The sequence below is a fragment of the Chiloscyllium plagiosum genome, unplaced genomic scaffold (assembly GCF_037043375.1).
Source record: "Chiloscyllium plagiosum isolate Xiang-an unplaced genomic scaffold, Cpla_swu_hap1 HiC_scaffold_23, whole genome shotgun sequence".
NCBI lineage: Eukaryota > Metazoa > Chordata > Chondrichthyes > Orectolobiformes > Hemiscylliidae > Chiloscyllium > Chiloscyllium plagiosum.
Genome location: NW_028270161.1, coordinates 30,168,603 through 30,188,986, shown reverse-complemented (window position 1 = coordinate 30,188,986; position 20,384 = coordinate 30,168,603). Strand labels below are relative to the sequence as shown.

The window sequence follows — 20,384 nt, the reverse complement described above, 5'->3', positions numbered from 1 at the left end:
GGCAATTTAGCATGGCCAATTCACCTGACCTGCACATCTTTGGATTGTGGGAGGAAACCAGAACACCCGGAGGAAACCCACGCAGACACGGGGAGAACGTGCAAACTCCACACAGTCAGTCGCCTGAGGCGGGAATTGAACCCAGGTCTCTGGCGCTGTGAGGCAGCAGTGCTAACCACTGTGCCACCGTGCCGCCCACAGGGCCCTGGTGAGACCACACCTGGAGTACTGGGCGCAGTTCTGGTCTCCAAATTTGAGGAAAGACATTCTGGCTATTGAGGGAGTGCAGCGTACGTTCACGAGGCCAATTCCTGGAATGACAGGATTACCTTACACTGAAAGACTTGAACGACTGGGCTTGTATACCCTTGAGTTTAGAAGACTGAGAGGGGATCAGATTGAGACATATAAGATTATTAAAGGATTGGACACTCTGGAGGCAGAAAACATGTTTCTGCTGATGGGTGAGTGCCGAACCAGAAGACACAGCTTAAAAATACGGGGTAGACCATTTAGGACAGAAATGAGGAGAAACTTCTTCACCCAGAGAGTGGTGGCTGTGTGAAATGCTCTGTCCCAGAGGGCAGTGGAGGCCCAGTCTCTGGATTCATTTAAGAAAGTGTTGGATAGAGCTCTCAAGGATTGTGGAATCAAGGGTTATGGAGATAAAGCAGGAACAGGATACTGATTAAGGATGATCAGCCATGATCATATTGAATGGTGGTGCAGGCTCGAAGGGCAGAATGGTCTACTCCTGCACCTATTGTCTATTGACTAATCAAATAAAGGTAGACTCAAATGGGAGGACCCAAGGTCTGAATGGTTACAGCCTCTAGCCAGGAAGTGAAATTGTATTAAAAAGTATGCTGTCATGGCAACTGTCCTGTCATTCTCTTTGCACTTTTGACCCTCTGTAACACTGCTGGGTCAGAATGCCATTGGTAGAGTTCCTTCATTACTGGGTCATGTGCTTTATCATGCATTTCCCTTTTGAGTATTTTTTAAGTGCTCATTTCTTCCTGATCTCTCTAAGTGATTTCATTTCATTATGGTTTCTTCCTGCTTCTGCTTACTGTACATTCTGCCTTGGGCTTCTCCTACTCATTCTGATCTGTTAAGCGGGTTTCCTTGTTCTGTATTTCAGTGCCTGGGTATGCCTTATAGTCTGTCACTTGCTAGCCCCTACCACCATTGAACTTCACTTTGGATATGTCTCCCATCTCTGGGTTTAGATCATTGAGAGGACCTTGTGCTTTCTTCATGTACTGTCAAAACTTCACTGTAGACACTATTGTCTGTCTCCAATTCTGTTGGTCTGGTCACTGTTGCCACAGTGAAAATATTGAAAGGTGGAGAAGTCTCAAATGTTCAAATGACCTACTCCTGCTTTTACTTCTTATGTTCTTTTCATTTTGCCAATATTTTCTAAAAGTAAATTACCTTGAAATATTTAATTCACAACTATAGTCTCCAATAATATCTCCTTATTACTAAATCAAACCTAGTTACTTCCATCTGTGCTATAAATTTGGCTGCTTTGTTGTCAATCTTTGCACATTCTGAAATAGTGCCTTTAGATTTATTATTGTTCCTATTTGTTTCTGATGTCATCTTCATCAGTAATGCTCCACCAACTTGGTTCAGCATTTCGTCTCTTCCTGATCAATTCTTCTTAATTGTGCCTAATCACATATCTGCTCTATAAATTCAACGTTTCTTTTCTTGCTTTGACTGTATCCTTTTTCAAATTCTCTCAGCTCACCTTTGTTAGGTTAACGCTATGTCTTATTGCTCAGAATAGTCAATTTGCCAGGACACAGATTCGAGCCCAGTTTAAGAGAAACTTTTCAAAGCGAACATCATCAAGCACTGGCATTAAGGCCCTATAAGTTGAATCTTTGGTTCTCCCACCATTCTTTCAGCCGCGCATTTAGCTTTTTAATCTATTTGTTCCTATGCAATTTGTATCTAACCCAGGTAATTATCCAATGATTACTTATGTGTTTCAATCCTAGTTCCTTGACCTATCTCATCAGGAGTACATTCTTAGTTCTACTCATGTTGGATTCATGCACCATGACAGTTAGTTCCTTGACACCTGGCAGGCAACATAACCTTCAACCTCCTGGCTGCGGCTGCAAAACACATGATTTGCATCACTGACAACACTATGCTCTGATGCTAATGCCCCCCTTACCCTGCTGAAATGGCCTCCGAGATTGTGGGGCCTTAACCCTCATCCAATCAGGCAGCAACCAATTTGGTTTTGTCCATTGTAGACCATCTCCAAAGATTAAAGTGACAGATTTTGCCTCTCAGCATAACAATTTACTGGGAAATAAATCTATAGTTGCCAAATTTGCTTCCTGCACATTTCCCTTGTAGATCGCAGCTGGTGACCAAATTTAGGCGATTATCATCAGAGAAACTTCCCTTTCCTCTGCGTGTCTGAGAATGTTCTGTTCTCAGGAATGAAATTAAATAGAAACAAGGATTTGTGATCCAAGTCCCTTCCTTGTTACGTAACTGGGGATCTCCTGGGAGAATAGTGACTGGATGCAAAATGAACCTCCACTGTCATGTTGATGAAACAGAATGACAGCTATTGTAATGGTGTGGCTATAGTCTGTTCTGCTTTACGCAATAGTTCCATTCACATGCAATTCTGCATTATCAAAAAATTGTGCAATAGTAGCACCATTTAAACCAATAGGACTGGAATCACGTTGTAGCCAATACAAGTAAGGAAAGTTCATGTTCTATAAATAATCGTCTAAAATTCTTCAATCTTGTTACAGCTAATTCACATTGAAAAAAATACACGTTATAGCAGAAACAATTTTATCTTAAATCATCAGACAACCGTGACTAGCAGATTATGGGTTCACCTGACTCTTGGTCACAATGAGGTAGGTTTATTGTCATCATTTCCGATTAGGTTGAGATCTACAAGGCCTGTTTTGTCTGCTGTGGTCGAGGAGAATCCATTATGTGGCCTAATGAGAAGAAGCTCTTCTCTTCAACAGGATGCAATTTATTCATGATAACAATTATACACACATTGCATTAGTGTGATAGAAATTGTGATAGAGTCAAAGAGTTATAGAATTGTACAGCACTGAAACAAACTCTTCAGTCCAACTCATCCACGCTGACCAGATATCAAAACCTAATTTGGTCCCATTTGCCAGCATTTGGCCCAAATCCCTCTAAACCCATACTATTCATATAACCATCCAGATCCCATTTAAATGCTACAATTGTATCAGCCTCCACCACTTCCTCTGGCAGCCTGTTCCATACACGCACCAGTCTCTGTGTGAAAAAGTTGCCCCTTACTTCCCTTTTACATCTTTCCCCTATCACCCTAAACCTATGCCCTCCAGTTCAGGATTCCCCCACCCCAGGGAAATGACTTTGTCTATTTATCCTATCCATGCTCCTCATGATTTTATAAACCACTATATGGTCACCCCTCAGCATCTGACACTCAAGTGAAAACAGCCTATTCAGCCTCTCCCTTTAGCTCAAATCCTCCAAACTTGGCAACATCCTTGTAAATCTTTTCTGAACCCTTTCAAGTTTCACAACATCTTTCTGAGAGGAAGAAGACCGGAATTTCATGCAATATTCCAACAGTGGCCTAACCAATGTCCTGTACAGCTGCAACATGACCTCCCAACTCCTATACTCAATACTCTGACCAATAAAGGAAAGTATACCAAATGCCTTCTTCACTATCCTATCTACCTGTGACTCTATTTTCAAGGAACTATGAATCTGCACTCCAAGGTCTCTTGTTCAGCAATGCTCCCTAGGACCTCACCATTGAGTGTATAGGTCCTGCTATGATTTGCTTTCCCAAAGTGCAACACATCGCATTTATCTAAATTAAACTCCATTTATAACTTCTCAGCCCATTGGCCCATCTGATCAAGATCTGAGGTAACCTTCTTCGCTGTCCACTACATCTCCAATTTTGGTGTCATCTGCAAACTTACTAACTATACCTCCTATGTTCACATCCAAATCATTTATTGTGAGAGGTAATTTCGGTTTAAACTTTAAGATGTGCCTGGACCACAGACTGATCTATAATAAAAGACAAAACTTTTGTTTCTTTTCTAGAATATTTTATATACTCAAAAGTAGAATAGTTTAAATTGTGCAGAATGCTGACAATTTGTGAGCAGAGTAAAAACAAACAGGCCCTTGATTGATGAAACCATTAACACAGGCAGGGAAGGATGAGTCCTTGACTGATAAGACTCCAGGATAGGGAAACGACTCGAGAGACATCTGTTACAGATTGAAGTCTTTGACTGATAAGACTACAGGGTGAGAAAAACAACAACTTTAGAGACTCTGGAGACATTTGTTGCAGACTTTGTGATAAGAATAATGATGTTTTTAAGAATGTGAACCTCATGGCTTGTTAGAGCCAAGTAGAGGAGTGACTTGTACTGTATATAATGGGAGACTTTGTAAGCCTCAGCGCGCCTTTTCTTCAAGGGTGCCCAACTCTGCAGACTTGACTTATTAATAAAACTTTGTTTTCCTGAATTTGTCTAGAGCGATTATTGAGAAGCGATTTTCGTTTCTAACAACTTGGGGGCTCGTCATCCGGGATCAACACTCCGGCCGCAAGGGGAGTTGAGGAAGGATATCGGAGAAGGTGCACCCTGCCGAGTTCGGCAGTCCCTGATTCCTTGCTTGTCGCCCCGCGCGGCTTGAGCGAGTGATATCCGGGAGGCTCAGGAAAACAAAGGAGGGGTGTACCCGAGGCAGTGGGGACGGTTAACGATCGAGTAATTTCGGTGCACCGAACCCAGGTAAGAAAAAACTTGCGGGGACCGTGTTTCCGGAGGACTGGGGACCTACGGGGTGCCTGTGGATTTTTTTTCTACAGAGACGTGGGACTCAGGAATCTAGAGACCGGGGCTCGCCTGTGAGGGATTTTGCAGAGACCGTGTTTGAGGAGGAACGTGTACCTACGGGGTGTCTGTGATTTGTGTCACAGAGACGTAGGACACAGGAATCCAAAGACCGGGGGTGCCTGCAAAGGAACCTGTGCGATCACGGGACTGAAGGTCCGGGAATTGGCTACATTGTGATAGATTATCACGGGAAAAATACGAAGTCCTCGGAAATGGGAAATAAGGGATCTAAGGCGATTAAGGGAAAGGTAGGCTTAAACAGGGACAATGACACATACCCCGGGGTACCTGACGATAGTCCGTTAGGGAGAATGCTAAATAATTGGGATCAGGGTGGAAGAAAGGGAAAATCTAAAAGGAAGATGGTAAAATACTGTCAAAAGTGGTCCCAGAAACCTATTCAGGGCGACTCAGTGTGGTGGCCTAGATTCGGTACTGACGAAGACTGGGTCCGGCAAGCCCACATTTTATATGTCAATTCAAAACCTGATGTTAATCTGGAAGAAAGTGATTATGCCCTTTGTTGGCTACCGGTTACGATATCTTGCCAAATGCAGGTAACTAATAAAGACTCGAAAGGGCAGAAAGAATGGGACCCTTTAGATCACTTACCGCCGCCCTACGTGACCCCGTCTGCCCCACAAAATGTTCCTTCGGGTGACGACGATTCAGGGGAAGGGGAAGAAAATGGGGAGGAATCACAAACTACCTCAGGGGTACAGACCAGATCTCAAGCTGGAAAGGGTCACAGACAAAACCCTGTCTCGATTGCAAGAATGAATCCACTCCGGGAAGTGCCCATGGGGGGCGAGGAGGGAAGGACGGGATATGTGAACGTTCCCTTGACGAGTACTGAAGTACGGAATTTCAGGGGGGAGATGAAGGGTCTACTAGAGAACCCCATGGGACTTGCTGAACAATTGGATCAGTTCCTGGGTCCGAATACTTACACGTGGGAAGAGATGTGTTCCATCATGAAAACATTGTTCTCTAGCCAGGAGCGTCAGATGATACGACAAGCTGCGCTCTTGGTCTGGGAGAGAGAGGGGGGAGAAGGAGGGGAGCAGAAGTTTCCCCTCACCGACCCCGAGTGGGATAAGAACACGGAGGAAGGACGGCGCAACATGAGAGACATGCGGGAATATTGGATAAAAGGAATAAGACACGCAGCCCCGAAGGGGCACAATTTTACCAAGGCCTTTGGTAATCATCAAAACCCGGAGGAAACCCCTACGGACTTCCTAGACAGGATTAGGAAGAATTTGCAGCAGTTTGCTGGGGTGGACCCTGAGACGGACGTGGGGCAACAACTCATACGGGTAGAGTTTGTATCAAAGGCCTGGCCGGACATACGAAGGAAGTTAGAGAAAATGGATGATTGGGATAGTAAATCTTTAAGTGAATTACTACGGGAGGCGCAAAAGGTGTTTGTGAGAAGGGACGATGAGAAGCAAAAGAAGGCGACAAAGATAATGATGCAAACGGTGCAACAAATGACAGCTGGAAGAAGGGAAAAGGGAGAGCCGTGGCAGAAACAGGAAAGGGGAGAGTCGTGGCAAGAGCAGAGGAAAAGAGAACCATGGCCGGAACAAAGGAAGAGTGGAGGAATGCGAGACCGCGACAGGGAAACGAAGAGGACACTCAGATGTTACTATTGTAATGAAGAGGGACATTTTAAACGGGAGTGCTCCCGCTACAAGCGGGAGGTGAGGTCGTACGCCCTGATGGAGGAAGATTAGGGAGATCGGGGGTTCCTATCCTTGGGGCAAAAGGACTATCGACAGGAACCCCTGGTAAACTTGAAAGTAGGGCCCCAAGGATCGGAGATCACATTTATGGTGGACTCGGGAGCCGAAAGATCAAGTATAATCCAAATACCCCCCGGCACCCGAGCAGGAGGAAAAGTTATGGGGGTATCTGGAATTGGAGGACAGAAATTACAAGTCCCAGTGGTGGAGGACGTGGAAATTGGGTATGAAAACAGAACTACTAAACGAGACCTCCTTCTACTGCCATCGGCGGGGTTTAATTTGTTAGGAAGGGACTTGCAGGTCAAACTAGGGATCGGAACGGTACCAAATAACGGGGAAATGGTGGTAAGGTTGTTCGCCCTCACCGAAGAAGATGATCAACAAATAGACCCGGAAGTATGGTACCGAAAGGGGAACAGAGGGGGTCTAAACATCAAACCTCTCCAAATCACCATGTTACCAGGAAGAGGCCCGGTAAGAAGGAAACAATACCCGATTGCTATGGAAGGACGGGAGGGGTTACAACCTGTGATAGAAAGATTAATCACAGATGGACTACTGGAGGAATGCATGTCCCCTTTCAATACTCCAATACTCCCTGTGAGGAAGCCGGATGGGACATATAGGCTGGTGCAAGACTTGCGGGGGTTGAATGAAGTAGTCCAGGCTAGATACCCGGTGGTACCTAATCCCTACACGTTAATGAGTAAAATTCCCCCTGAACATGAATGGTTCAGCGTAATAGATCTGAAGGATGCCTTCTGGAGTTGCCCCCTTGACGAAGAAAGTCGGAACCTTTTTGCCTTTGAATGGGAGAATCCCTTCACAGGACGAAAGCGACAGTTAAGATGGACGGTCTTGCCGCAGGGATTCACGGAGTCACCCAATTTGTTTGGACAAATACTGGAGCAGATCTTAGGAGGATTTCGGTGTAACGCGGAGAATCAATTGCTCCAATATGTCGATGATCTCTTACTCTCAGGACCAAGAGAAGAGGAGGTACGAGCAGACACCGTTGCCCTGCTGAACTTCCTGGGGAAACAGGGTCTACGCGTCTCCAGGACAAAACTCCAGTTTGTGGAGAGAGAAGTAAGATATCTGGGCCATCAAGTCAGTAAGGGGCACCGCCGTATCACGCCAGAACGAATATCAGGAATTACGGGTATGCCAATACCCAGGACGAAGAAGGAAGTCAAACAATTCCTGGGACTAGTAGGGTATTGTCGGATATGGATTGAAAGTTACACCACTTTAGTAAAATTTTTGTACGACAAACTGGGACAAGAAGGACAAAAGGTGGACTGGTCAGATGAGGAGGAGCAGCGATTTAATATTATTAAAAATAAACTGATTCGAGCTCCGGTATTGGCTTTACACACCCTGAAGGAACCGTTCCAGTTATATGTCAATAGCGCCGGCGGAATTGCCCAGGGTGTGCTTACTCAGCTGCGGGCAGGGAAACGTCAGCCGGTTTCATTTTTGTCAAAAATGTTAGACCCTGTGTCATGTGGATGGCCGACCTGTATACAGGCAGTGGCAGCTACGGCAATGTTAGTAGAAGAGGCCCGGAAACTTACCTTTGGAGGAAGGATCACAGTATACTCCCCACATTCGGTTAGTACCATACTGGCTCAAAAGGCTCACCGCTGGTTAACAGACTCTCGCATCCTGAAGTATGAGACGATTTTGATGACCGGGAACGATCTCAATTTTGCAAAAGATCTCAGTTGCAACCCAGCCCAGTTTCTGTACGGACGTCCTGCAGACGGGGAACAGGAGCATGATTGTGTGGAATTTGTGGACTTGAAGACCAAGAGCCGAGAGGACCTGCAAGAAGCCCCGCTGGGTGAGGGACAGGAACTGTATATCGACGGGTCCTCCCGGTGCATCAGTGGAGTACGATACAGTGGCTATGCTGTTATAGATGGTGCAACGAAACGGGCGATTGAGTCCGGACGACTGCCCGGGAAGTGGTCAGCCCAATCCCTCCGTCTCCAGAGGGCCCTGAAGTTGTTGGAAGGGAAAGTGGGAACCATATATACTGACTCAAAGTATGCATACGGAGTCGTTCATACTTTCGGGAAAATCTGGAAAGAGCGAGGATTGATAACTTCCCGGGGAAAAGAATTAGCTCACGAACAAATGATCAGCCTAACGTTGGAAGCCCTGGCGTTACCTACGGAACTTGCAGTAGTCCATGTATCCGGTCACCAGAAGGGGTCGACACCGGAAGCGGTGGGAAACCGGCTGGCAGACGAGGAAGCCAAGCGGGCAGCGGTCGAAAAATCCGTCCAATTGTTAACGTTAATACCATTGAGGGAAGGGCTCGCTAGACAACCCGTCTTCATCCAGGGGGAGATTGATAAAATGGATCAATTGGGTGCCCGGCTAGATACTAACGGGAAGTGGACGGTTCCTGATGGGAGACAAGTACTGAACAAACAGATCACCCGGGGTATTCTGCACCGATTGCACCATCAGACCCACTGGGGGGTGCAAGCCATGTGTGATACAATCCTGAGAGACTATGTATGCAGGGGGATATACACATTAGCCCAACAAGAGGTAGTCGGATGCCCCACTTGCCGGCGTATTAATCGGAAGGCCATGCGTTCTATGCCAGCCGGTGGTCAGCCCCTCGCGATTAGGCCATTTCACAGGATCCAAGTCGACTTTACAGAATTACCCCCAGTACAGAGATGGAAATATCTGCTAGTAATAGTAGACCATTTCACTCACTGGGTAGAGGCTTTCCCAACTGCCAAAGACGATGCACCAACCGTGGCCCGACTGTTGTTAGAGAACATAATCCCGAGATATGGCATAATGGAATCTAGCGACTCCGACTGCGGGACGCATTTTATTTCTAAGCTACACCATTTGATCTGTAATGCCCTGGGTATCCAATGGAAATTCCACGCACCCTGGCATCCTCAGAGTTCGGGCCGAGTTGAGAGAATGAATGGCACGCTCAAGACCCAATTGACTAAGCTGATGTTAGAAACTAAGTTACCCTGGCCAAAGTGCCTGCCCATTGCCCTATTGAGGATACGTACGGCACCTCGCCGGGATGTCGGGGTTTCCCCCTATGAAATGCTGTTCGGATTACCGTATTGGAGTAAGGTTGATGGATGTCCCACTCTACAAGGGGGGGATGTATTTATCCGAACCTATTTACTGGCCTTATCCCGTTCTTTTGCAGAACTCCGGAGGAAAGGTCTCCTGGCTCAGACTCCGCCGCTCGACTTCCTCCTGCATAAGGTGGAGCCCGGAGATTGGATACTTGTTAAGACCTGGAAGGCCGAAAAGCTCCAGCCGCGGTGGGAAGGACCGTTCCTGGTTCTGTTAACAACTGAAGCAGCTGTTCGGACGGAAGAAAAAGGGTGGGTCCACGCATCAAGGATAAAGGGGCCTGTTCCGCCTGAAGAAGAAAGCACCTGGACATGCGAGCAAGGGGACAAGCCGTTGTCGGTAAAACTGAAAAGACAACAATAATGAACTCTACTTGGACTGTATTGGTGGGGATATTGATCAGTTTACTCCTGTATGTGGGGGAGGGTGAGGGGAGATGTGACAAATGTCGAACTACAGTAAGACTTGGGATTCGAATCTATTCGGGATCATTTGTGTCCCATTCCTATGTGGACGATAGGTGTTACGATGTGAGTGCACGCCATGAATGTTGGGAGGATGGGAGACCCTATTATCAGGTATATAATACAGGATACGGTGGCAAAATCCATGGATGCCCTATAAATGACCGCTGGGTGTGTATTAGCAAAACTGGGAGGTGGGACCTATCCTCCGTGTTGCTCAGGGAGCAGGTTGACAGAGTCAAGGAGACCAAGATACAGATCACTGATCGGGGGTTGGGGAAAGAGCAAGACCGTCAGGGAACGGTCGTGCTCCCTAAAGTGCCATCTGTATACGCAGAGGTAGAAGGAAAGATTGAACTCCCTGATGTTACACAAAACCTGTTTATTGATCTCACCTCTAGAATAGCCACTGTTTTAAATGTTAGCAATTGCTGGGTCTGTGGGGGGCCGCATATGTCGGAACAATGGCCGTGGACTGGTCAAAGCTTAGACATAGGGGAATTGCTGCAAACCACTTGGACTCATGACAACGACAGAAAAAGCCAGGGGTGGAGACTGACAAACAGCCCTGAGGGCCAGTTCTGTATTGAAGGCAAGGGGACCGTGAAGGTAGGGATTAGCCCCTGTCAGAATATATTGGATGCAACCACGCGAGTATGGTGGCCTGAGAATATTGCTTGGTACATTGCACACCGAGATCATCAAAATTGCATTCGGTTACGTTCTGATTCCTCCTCTTACGAGCTAAGTGCTGACCCTTCCGATGGCATGACAAGAGTGTGGAGCGGTGGTTGTCAGGGGAATCAATGCTGGAATAATCCTGTCCAGACTCTGCCACGGGGCCAACAATCCGAATACTGGAATTGCAGTGGTCCTGGTCCTTATGAGGGCGTCCCTGGGGTAAAGGAGTTGTGGGATGACGTTGTGAGGCAGGGAGGGCCTGCTCCAGATGGCCTATTTTGGATATGCGGTAATCAGGCATATTCCAAACTGCCCATGGGATGGGCTGGAGTATGCTTCCTGGGTCTAATAAGACCTGAATTCTTCCTATTACCCCGGGAGGAAGGCGATGATTTGGGAGTTAAACTCTTTGACTCCTTGCGTAGGTCGCCAAGGGATATCCAAGTCGGTGATTGGGGGGATGAGTGGCCACCGGCCCGGATTATTGAATACTACGGGCCGGCTACGTGGGCACAGGACGGATCATGGGGATACCGTACTCCTATCTATATGTTAAATCGAATTATCAGGCTCCAAGCAGTCGTAGAGGTCATTACTAATCGGACTGCCCTGGCCCTGGAGATGTTGGCTAAGCAGCAGGATCAGATGAGGGCTGCTATATATCAAAACCGACTTGCCTTGGATTATCTGTTGGCCTCGGAGGGGGGTGTGTGCGGGAAATTTAACCTGACAAACTGCTGTCTAGAAATTGACGATAATGGTAAAGCGGTTTTGAAAATTTCCGATGAAATTCGGAAATTGGCCCATGTGCCAGTACAATCTTGGCGTCCTCTTAGTGGCATCGGATGGTGGGATGCTCTCCTAGGTGGTAGCTGGTGGCGCATGGCGTTGCTGGTGTTTGGGGGAGGCATGATTCTTCTTCTCGTATTACCCTGCCTAACTCCCTGTATTCAGTTTTTAATTCAGAAAAATATTTCCCGACTCCAGGCAGTGGTGGTTCCACAACATGGGACGCGGGAACTTAAAGTGATGTTGCTGCGAAAGACCAAGGATTTCCCTGGCCCTTGAGGGAGGGGGGGCTTATCTTGGTCAGGCACATCTTAAAGAAAGAAAAGGGTGGAATTGTGAGAGGTAATTTCGGTTTAAACTTTAAGATGTGCCTGGACCACAGACTGATCTATAATAAAAGACAAAACTTTTGTTTCTTTTCTAGAATATTTTATATACTCATAAGTAGAATAGTTTAAATTGTGCAGAATGCTGACAATTTGTGAGCAGAGTAAAAACAAACAGGCTAGTTTAAATTGTGCAGAATGCTGACAATTTGTGAGCAGAGTAAAAACAAACAGGCCCTTGATTGATGAAACCATTAACACAGGCAGGGAAGGATGAGTCCTTGACTGATAAGACTCCAGGATAGGGAAACGACTCGAGAGACATCTGTTACAGATTGAAGTCTTTGACTGATAAGACTACAGGGTGAGAAAAACAACAACTTTAGAGACTCTGGAGACATTTGTTGCAGACTTTGTGATAAGAATAATGATGTTTTTAAGAATGTGAACCTCATGGCTTGTTAGAGCCAAGGAGAGGAGGGACTTGTACTGTATATAATGGGAGACTTTGTAAGCCTCAGCGCGCCTTTTCTTCAAGGGTGCCCAACTCTGCAGACTTGACTTATTAATAAAACTTTGTTTTCCTGAATTTGTCTAGAGCGATTATTGAGAAGCGATTTTCGTTTCTAACATTTATATAAATGATGAAAGGCAGTGGACCCAGCACCGATGCTAATGGCACTCCACTGATCACAGGTCTCCAGTCTGGAAAGCAACCCTCCACCAGCATCTCCTGTCTTCTACGTTCAAGCCAGTTCTATATCCAAATGACGAGTTCTCCCTGTATTCCATGAGATCTAACTTTGCTAATTGGTCTCCCATGGGAAATCTTGTCGAACACCTTATTGAAGTCCATATAGATCATGTCCACTGCTCTGTCCTCATCAATCTTCTTTGTTACATCTTTAAAAAAACTCAATCAAGTTCATGAGACATGATTTCCCACACATAAAGCCATGCTGACTATTCCTGATCAGACCTTGCCTTTCCAAATACATGTAAGTCCTGTCCTTCAGGATTACCTCCAACAACTTGCCCACCACCACCGTTAGGCTCACCAGGCTATAATTTCCTGGGTTTTCCTTACCACCTTTCTTAAATAGTGGTACCACGTTAGCTAACCTCCAGTCTTCCAACACCTCAACTGTGACAATTGATGATACAAATATCTCAGCAAGGGGCCCAGTAATCACTTCCCTAGATTCCTACAGAGTTTCAGGATACACCTGATCAGGTCCTGGGGATTTATCCACTTTTATGCATTTCAAGACATCCATCATCTCCTCCTCTGTAATATGGACATTTTTCAAGATGTCACCATCTATTTCCCAACATTCTATATCTTCCCTGTCCTTCACCACAATAAACACTGATGCAAAATACTCGTTTAGTATCTCCCCCATGTCCTGCAGCTCCACAGATGGGCTGCCTTGCTCATTTTATAGGGGTCCTATCTCTCCCTTTTGTCCTTAATGTATTTATAAAACCCTTTGGATTATCCCTAACCCTATTTACTAAAGATGTCTCATGTCACCTTTTTGCCATCTTGATTTCCCTCTTAAATATAGTCCTACTGTCTTTATACTCTTCTAAGCATTCTCTTGATCTCTCCTGTTGATACATTCATCCTTATTTTTCTTAACCCAAACCTCAAATTCACTAGTCATCCAGCATTTCCTATAGCTACCAGTTTTTCCTTTCACCCGAACAGAAATATACCATTGAAGGACTCTCGTTATCCCATTTCTGAAGGTTTCACACATGTTGTTCTCCACAGTAAACGATGCAAGATACTCATTTAGTATCTCCCCCATTTCCTGCAGCCCCACATATAGGCTGCCTTGCTCATTTTTGAGGAGTTCTATACTCTCCCTCGTTACCCTCTTGTCCTTTGAAGAAAACCTGGAAATTAGGTTTGTTCCCTTTAAGGTCCAGAGCTGTTCTACTTACCTCACCAATTCCTTAGGAAATCATCAGGTTGATTTCTTCAGTGTTAATAATTTCAAAGCCATTGTCTTATATAACATTGATGTTTAATAGTAACATAAATTTGGGAAACAGAATATCTCCAACCAAAATTAGTTTGTTCCTTTTACAGCACTAATGGACCTTCTATTATTTGCTTGAAGTAAGTTATACAATATTTTCAGTTTCTCTGCCTGATAGCAATCCATTATAGAAACAGTCTAAAGCCTCATTCCGTGCAAACAATGGAATACAAATCAAATGCAATGAATAACTTCCTGTACTCACATTTGTTTTTTTACCACTTCCGCTTTGCATCTTCACCTCTCACTTACCTCCTTGCAGCTTTTTCCTCCCTCTCCTCCTTCTTTCGCTACACCTTACCTTTTGCTCAGTTTTCTTTCCTCTAATCTTTTCCCCCTTCTCTTCCTCCTCCATTTTCTACTTTCCCTCCACCTTTCCCTTTTCTCTCCTGCTGTAACATTCTGACAGTAGGCATATTCAAAACACTTTCATTGTACAGGTGTTTTTTTTAAACTTGAAAGCCTTTTTTCTGAGGCAGTATCTTTTAGCTTTAATTAGATTGGCTCTAAAGACATTCAAACTTAGACTTTTCGGAGTCTGCGTCTTATTCAAAATAAGTGATGGTTCCCATTACAAGCGATATGTGTTCAATGGTTACCATAGACTGGACTTACGACAAACCTTAGAGGTCATATAACTATGGCAAGCTAACTCGTACATTTCGGGTACAATTGTACTTCTGTCAACATTCCCATTTTCAAAACCAAAACAAAGAAATGCATGCATAATATAGATACATAAATATCTGAAATTGAAGCAGAATTCAGCCCCATAAGCCTCTTTCATCATACAGTAACCCTTTGACTATACAAGTTGGGTTGTCATGCTGAGGTTGTACAATGTTGGTGAGGCCTCTTCTGGAATACTGTGTCCAGTTCTGGTCACCCTGTTATAGAAAGAATATTATTAAACTGGAGAGGGTTCAGAACATATGCTGCCAGGAATGGAGGGTTTGAGTTATGGGGAGAGGCTGGATAGGCTGGGACTTCTTTCACTGGAGCATAAGAGATTGAGCGATGATCTTATAGAGATTTATAAAATCATGAGGAATATAGATAAAGTGTCTTTTCCCTTGGGTGGGGGGGGTTTCAAGACTAGGGGGCATATTAAGGTGAGAGATGCAAGTTTTAAAAAGACATGAGGGGCATTTTGTTTTTGTACAGAGTGGTTCATATGTGGGATCAACATTTGGATAAGTACACGAATAAGAAATGTTTCGAGGGATATGGGCCAAGTGCAGACAGGTGGGACTAGTTTAGCTTGGGATTACGGTCGGCATGGACTGATTTGACCAAAGGATCTGTTTCTGTGCTGTTTGTCACTATGGCTCTATAACAAGATGATGGTGGATTGTGTGTGGGTTTTGATTTGCATATTCCAATCTACTCCTCAATAACTTTTGATGACCTTGCCTAATGAGAATCTATTCCTCTCCATCTTAAAGATATTGAATGACCCCCACCTCCACTCCTTCTGAAACCGAGAAATCCACTCACACAACTCTGCAAGAGAAATGAATTCTCCTCATTGGTGTTCGAAAGGGAAACTTCAGTGATAAAACAGTATCCCTAGTTCTGACTGATCCACAAGAGGAAACATCCTTACCACATCCATCTTGTCAAAATGATTCAGCATCTTCTTCATGACAATCAAATATCCACTAGCTCATCTAAACCCCAGTGGAAACAAGCCTAGCCTATCCAATGAATCTTCATAAGACAATCTTCCCATCCAAGTATCAATCCAATAAACCTTCTTTTAACTACATCCAATGCATTTAAATGATTCTTAAAGTAAGGAAATCAAAACTACACACATTGTTAGAGATACGGTTTCATCAATGTCCTTTATAATTGAAGCTTAGCATCTTTATTTGTATGTTCAGTTCCTCTCATAATAAAGGATAGCATTCATTAGCCTTCTTGATTCTGTGCTGTGCATGTGTATAACACCTAGAATCCTCTGCTCCTCAGAATTCTCCAATTGTTTGTAAATTAAAAAAAAAATCATTGCACTGTTTTCCTGTCTGTTGGTCTCTCAGGCATTTCCAATTACATAATATGTACTTTCAACTTCTGGTCCATCTGGTGAGCTCTCTCTACTAGTTGCTTTAGATTCTGATGGTGGTTCATGATGGTTTCTTCCGTCCATAGACTAGCAAATCATGCACAACAGCTTCCACATTGACTTTATTGCGTTGTCTACATTGATAGACTTCTGGGGCAGTGGAAATGCCAAAATAGCATACATATCTCCTGGAAGACATCCAGAACGTAGTTGGAAAACTGTTACATTCACCCACCTTCCTATGCCAGTAATCATCCTTCATATCAAGAGAATAAAGATTATGCTTTGGCAAAGTGGGGCAAACTTTCTGCAGTGGTTGAAATTGGAGATCTCTTCAAAGCTGGCCTGAGATCCTTTGGTTCTGTATACATTCTGAGTTTTCCAGGTTTTCCTCTGCTACCACACTGCCAGTCTATAGGAACTGTTACTTTCTTCATCACTCCCTTCTTTTCCAGCTCTTGTATCATATGTCTCCATCTGGACTCAAGGGCAAGGGCAGCTGAAACTCTCCTTCACAGATGCTAGGTTGGTCACATAATTTCAATTACTTTGTGATGATATTCACAGGAATTTTTTTTTTTAGTGAGGATATGTTATCTGAAACATTCATTTAGAAATCATTGACTGAACATATATCCATGACTTGGAACTTATTTTTTTTAATCTTTGTAATCTTCTAGGATCTGTCTGGCAGACAGTCATTTTGGAGACTGCCAAACACTACAAATCTTGATGGGGTTAAGGGTTTCTAGTCTAAGTTTTTAACTTGCTTCAGCTGGGATGAGAGGGTTTTGTTTAATGTCGATTGGAAGATGTTCATTCTGTCAGGATGTTGCTCTTTTAACAAGGCTATGTTGTCCTTGGCTTTTTTTCAGAGAGGTTGTAAAAGATACAAACTCTGAAAAGTCGAAGTTTGAAGAGTTTTCGAGCCAATTTGATTATAACTAACAGATACTGCCTCAGGAAAAAGGCTTTCAAGTTTAAAGAAAACACTTGTACAATGAAAGGGGAGTGGCCAGTTCTCCCAGCTCAGCTTTTCTCTGGTTTAATTTGGTCTGGCTGTTCACTGAAAGCCATCAGGCAGTTTTAAAGCTGCTGGACCCAGAGAACCAGGTCCTTGCTGATCCTCTTCTCTCTCTGAAATCTCTCCTGTAAGACCCTGGGTTTGATTTTACCTTTTGTGCCAAGGGATGTTTATGGGGATTGTTGCAAGTATTTGGAAGAGCATCATTAGGTGAGTATAATCTGTTGGGTTTTCAGAAAAGTTAGGTTATTCAGTATTCTGTTCTCTTTTGTTTGTGTTTCATTCGGTAATCTTGTAAATAAATTCTGTTTTGTTTAGAACGATGTAGGTTGACCAACTGTGTCACTCCTGGGATATCTGCGTTACTCCTGCTTAAAATAACCAGCAAAGTTAAGGTCTGGGCTACTTTCTTGAAATGTTTTGAAGGGGTTCTGGTCTGGTCCATAACAATTCCTCTCAGTGCATTAGTCTCTCAACTTAGTCTGTTCTTTCAGCATAAATATTGTTAAATCATATAGCTCCAGCCTTACGTTTAAGAGCTTCATTTTAAAGTCTCTATCTTGAGTCACTTTGCAGGTCTGCAGAGGTCACAGCTAAAGATCCCTTCAGGATGCAGAGAAAGTGCAGAAGGCCCACAGTCTGTTATCTTCGATGGAGTATCTTCCAGGTTAATGGGGTGACTGAGCACCATTCGGGGAATGATGCTGTACACAATAGTGAGAGGAGTAGATCATGAACTTTAGTTGGAGCTGAGAGCAGTAGTAGAGTTACAGCTAGTATGAGGTACTCGAGAGAAGATGGTGCCATACACACTTGTGGAGAACAGAAGGTCATTGGGCCTTTTCCCAAATAGCTAGGTATTCTTCCAGACCGTGGAAATGACAGAAGTGGCATCGTTGAACCAGATTGGCAGGATTCAGTGCCATGATCACCTTAGACAGTCCTGAGGAAAAGGACAGCTCTCATCTCCACCACCCATCCACCAGGATTTCCATGTCCTTGACTATGAACTGGAGTAACAGAATGTCTCTATCTGCCATATCTCTTAGATATTGTCATACACTGAAACTGTGAAGGGCTAATCCCGATTTGCAGCAGTTGAAATAGATTTGGATTGAAATATAGCAGTGATGACCACTTCCATCATTGCTGAATGCCTGAGTGGTGCTCGGGAGGCATGGTACATGCAGAATGAGGCGAGCATTTTAATGTTGTGTCTAAAACTCTTCACAGAAATGACACTTAGCCCAATTTTAAGAAGATTCAGCTCATAGAATCTGAGTGTGAAAAGAGGCCATTAAGCCCACCAAGCCTGCACCAACCCTCCAAAGAGCATCCCACACAGACTCAGCCCCTACCCTCTCCCCATAATCCCACATTTACCATGGCTAATCCACCCAGCATACACAATTCAGCATGGTCAATCTACCTAACCTGTTCATCCTGGGACGGTGGCAGGAAACCAGAGCACCTGGCAGAAACCAACACAGACACAGTAAGAACATGCAAACTCCACAAAGACAGTCACCCAAGGCTAGAATCAAACCTGGGTCTCTGGCACTGTGAGGCAGCAGTGCTAACCACTGAGCCACCATTCACCCATAAAGTAAATGACCTTTGGAAACTTATGAAACATTAAGATATATGTTTGGTCCAAGTGTAATGTTTCTCTTTAAACCAAGTTACCAAACAAAGCAGGTTTATAATTAAAGTATGGTACATCAAGTAAAATCTAATACACTTACTATTTATTGTTTCAGCTAGCTATTTAGTTGATGATCAAATGTTGTTATTGATTTCCATAGTTCAGTATTTGTAATCACTTAATTTATTGTGGTTTGGTATTAAAAATCAGTGTTGTTCCAACAGACTTATTGGGAATTATTTTAACAGCCTCCATTATGAGCAGGAGAGAGCTTGGGGATAAAATATGATCTGGCCCTAATCTTCCATAAGCATGACAACTTCTGGCTTATCCTTAGCAGGGTTTAGGTTGATAGACTGAGTAATCTGTTCTATAAAGTGAGGCCATTAATTATAATATTTGAATAAATACAATAAACCCAGCAGCTAAACACTTTGCTAGCGTTGCTTGTGAGCCAAGTGTCAAAGGTACATTTCACTCCAGCCTTTAAACGAACATGCAGCCATCTGTCCCTTTGTCATGATTAGCCAAGTTCTCCCTGAGATCTCTTCACCATGCTCAAGCCCAGTAATTGCTTTCCTTTTGAGATCACTCCAGCCTTTCATGATTCTCCTTTACCCGGGATTATTTTTATTTCCACCATCACTTTTATGCCCTTCAGTATTGCTTTTGGCTATTTGTCAGGTGGAAAATTAAGTAAAGATTTTTGAATAAAACTAGTCATTAAATGCAACAGGACTTCCATAATTCCCAGGACTCCCTGACAGCTGTCACTCCTTCTTCCTGTCTTCCCGTAAATATTGGGACCATGATGTCAATGTGTGCTGTTATGAAGATGTGTTATCTGAATCATCCATTTAGAAATCATTGACTGAACACATATTCTTTATTTGGAACTTTTTTTAAAAAACATTTTGTATATCTAAAATGATTGACTGCAGCAGAAGAAATTTTTCTATTTGCAAAGAACACAAACTGCTCAGCTGAGGTCCCTAAGTCTTCCTAAGAGAGGTCACATGCCTCAGTTTGTGGATGTATTAAACCTGTTGGATTTGAGCACAGACTGTCAGAGTCTGGGCTGACCTGCCCGGATCAATGGTCTTTGCCCTCTCACTCTCTTCTCTGAAACATCTCTCACCAAATTGCACATGTTAAAACCCCACTGGAAAGGCCTCATCGACACAAATGAGAACTTTCAATTAACAGTACATTCTCCAGAAGCAGAGCTGTCAGCCAGCCATAACTGATCCTGGAAGGTATACCAGTGCCTAGAGATGTGTGGACGGTGACCTTGGCGGTGAACCTGCATTTTCAAATATCTGTGAATAATTCTTTTTATTCCGTATTTAACTGGCCAAAATCCTTCTAAGATAACACATGGCCAAACTTTATGTATTTTGTAGTGGAAGTAATGTGCATGTGTTAATTTGAAGAAGGATTTACACAGATAGTTGGCATTCACATCATCCCAAGAATCCCAACTTTGTTGTGACCAATGCAAGATGTGATACAAGGAAAG

At 43.9% G+C, this 20,384-nt stretch overlaps 1 protein-coding gene across 5 annotated transcripts in view; it reads left to right on the top strand.

Moving 5' to 3' along the window:
• LOC148145859 (endogenous retrovirus group 3 member 1 Env polyprotein-like) overlaps positions 1–12,890 on the top strand; it is a 37,868-nt gene extending 24,978 nt beyond the window's left edge. For 2 of the 5 annotated variants that reach the window (XM_087999528.1, XM_087999529.1), the window contains exon 2: positions 9,891–12,890. In XM_087999528.1, the coding sequence (XP_087855654.1) occupies positions 10,132–12,033 (1,902 nt within the window). In that variant the 5' untranslated portion in view covers positions 9,891–10,131 and the 3' untranslated portion in view covers positions 12,034–12,890. Of the gene's footprint in view, positions 1–2,798; positions 2,910–4,137; positions 4,339–4,572; positions 4,833–9,890 lie in introns of those variants that run through there. The other 3 variants (XM_087999525.1, XM_087999527.1, XM_087999526.1) reach the window with 3 other exon arrangements.
• Positions 12,891–20,384: the final 7,494 nt, after the last annotated feature.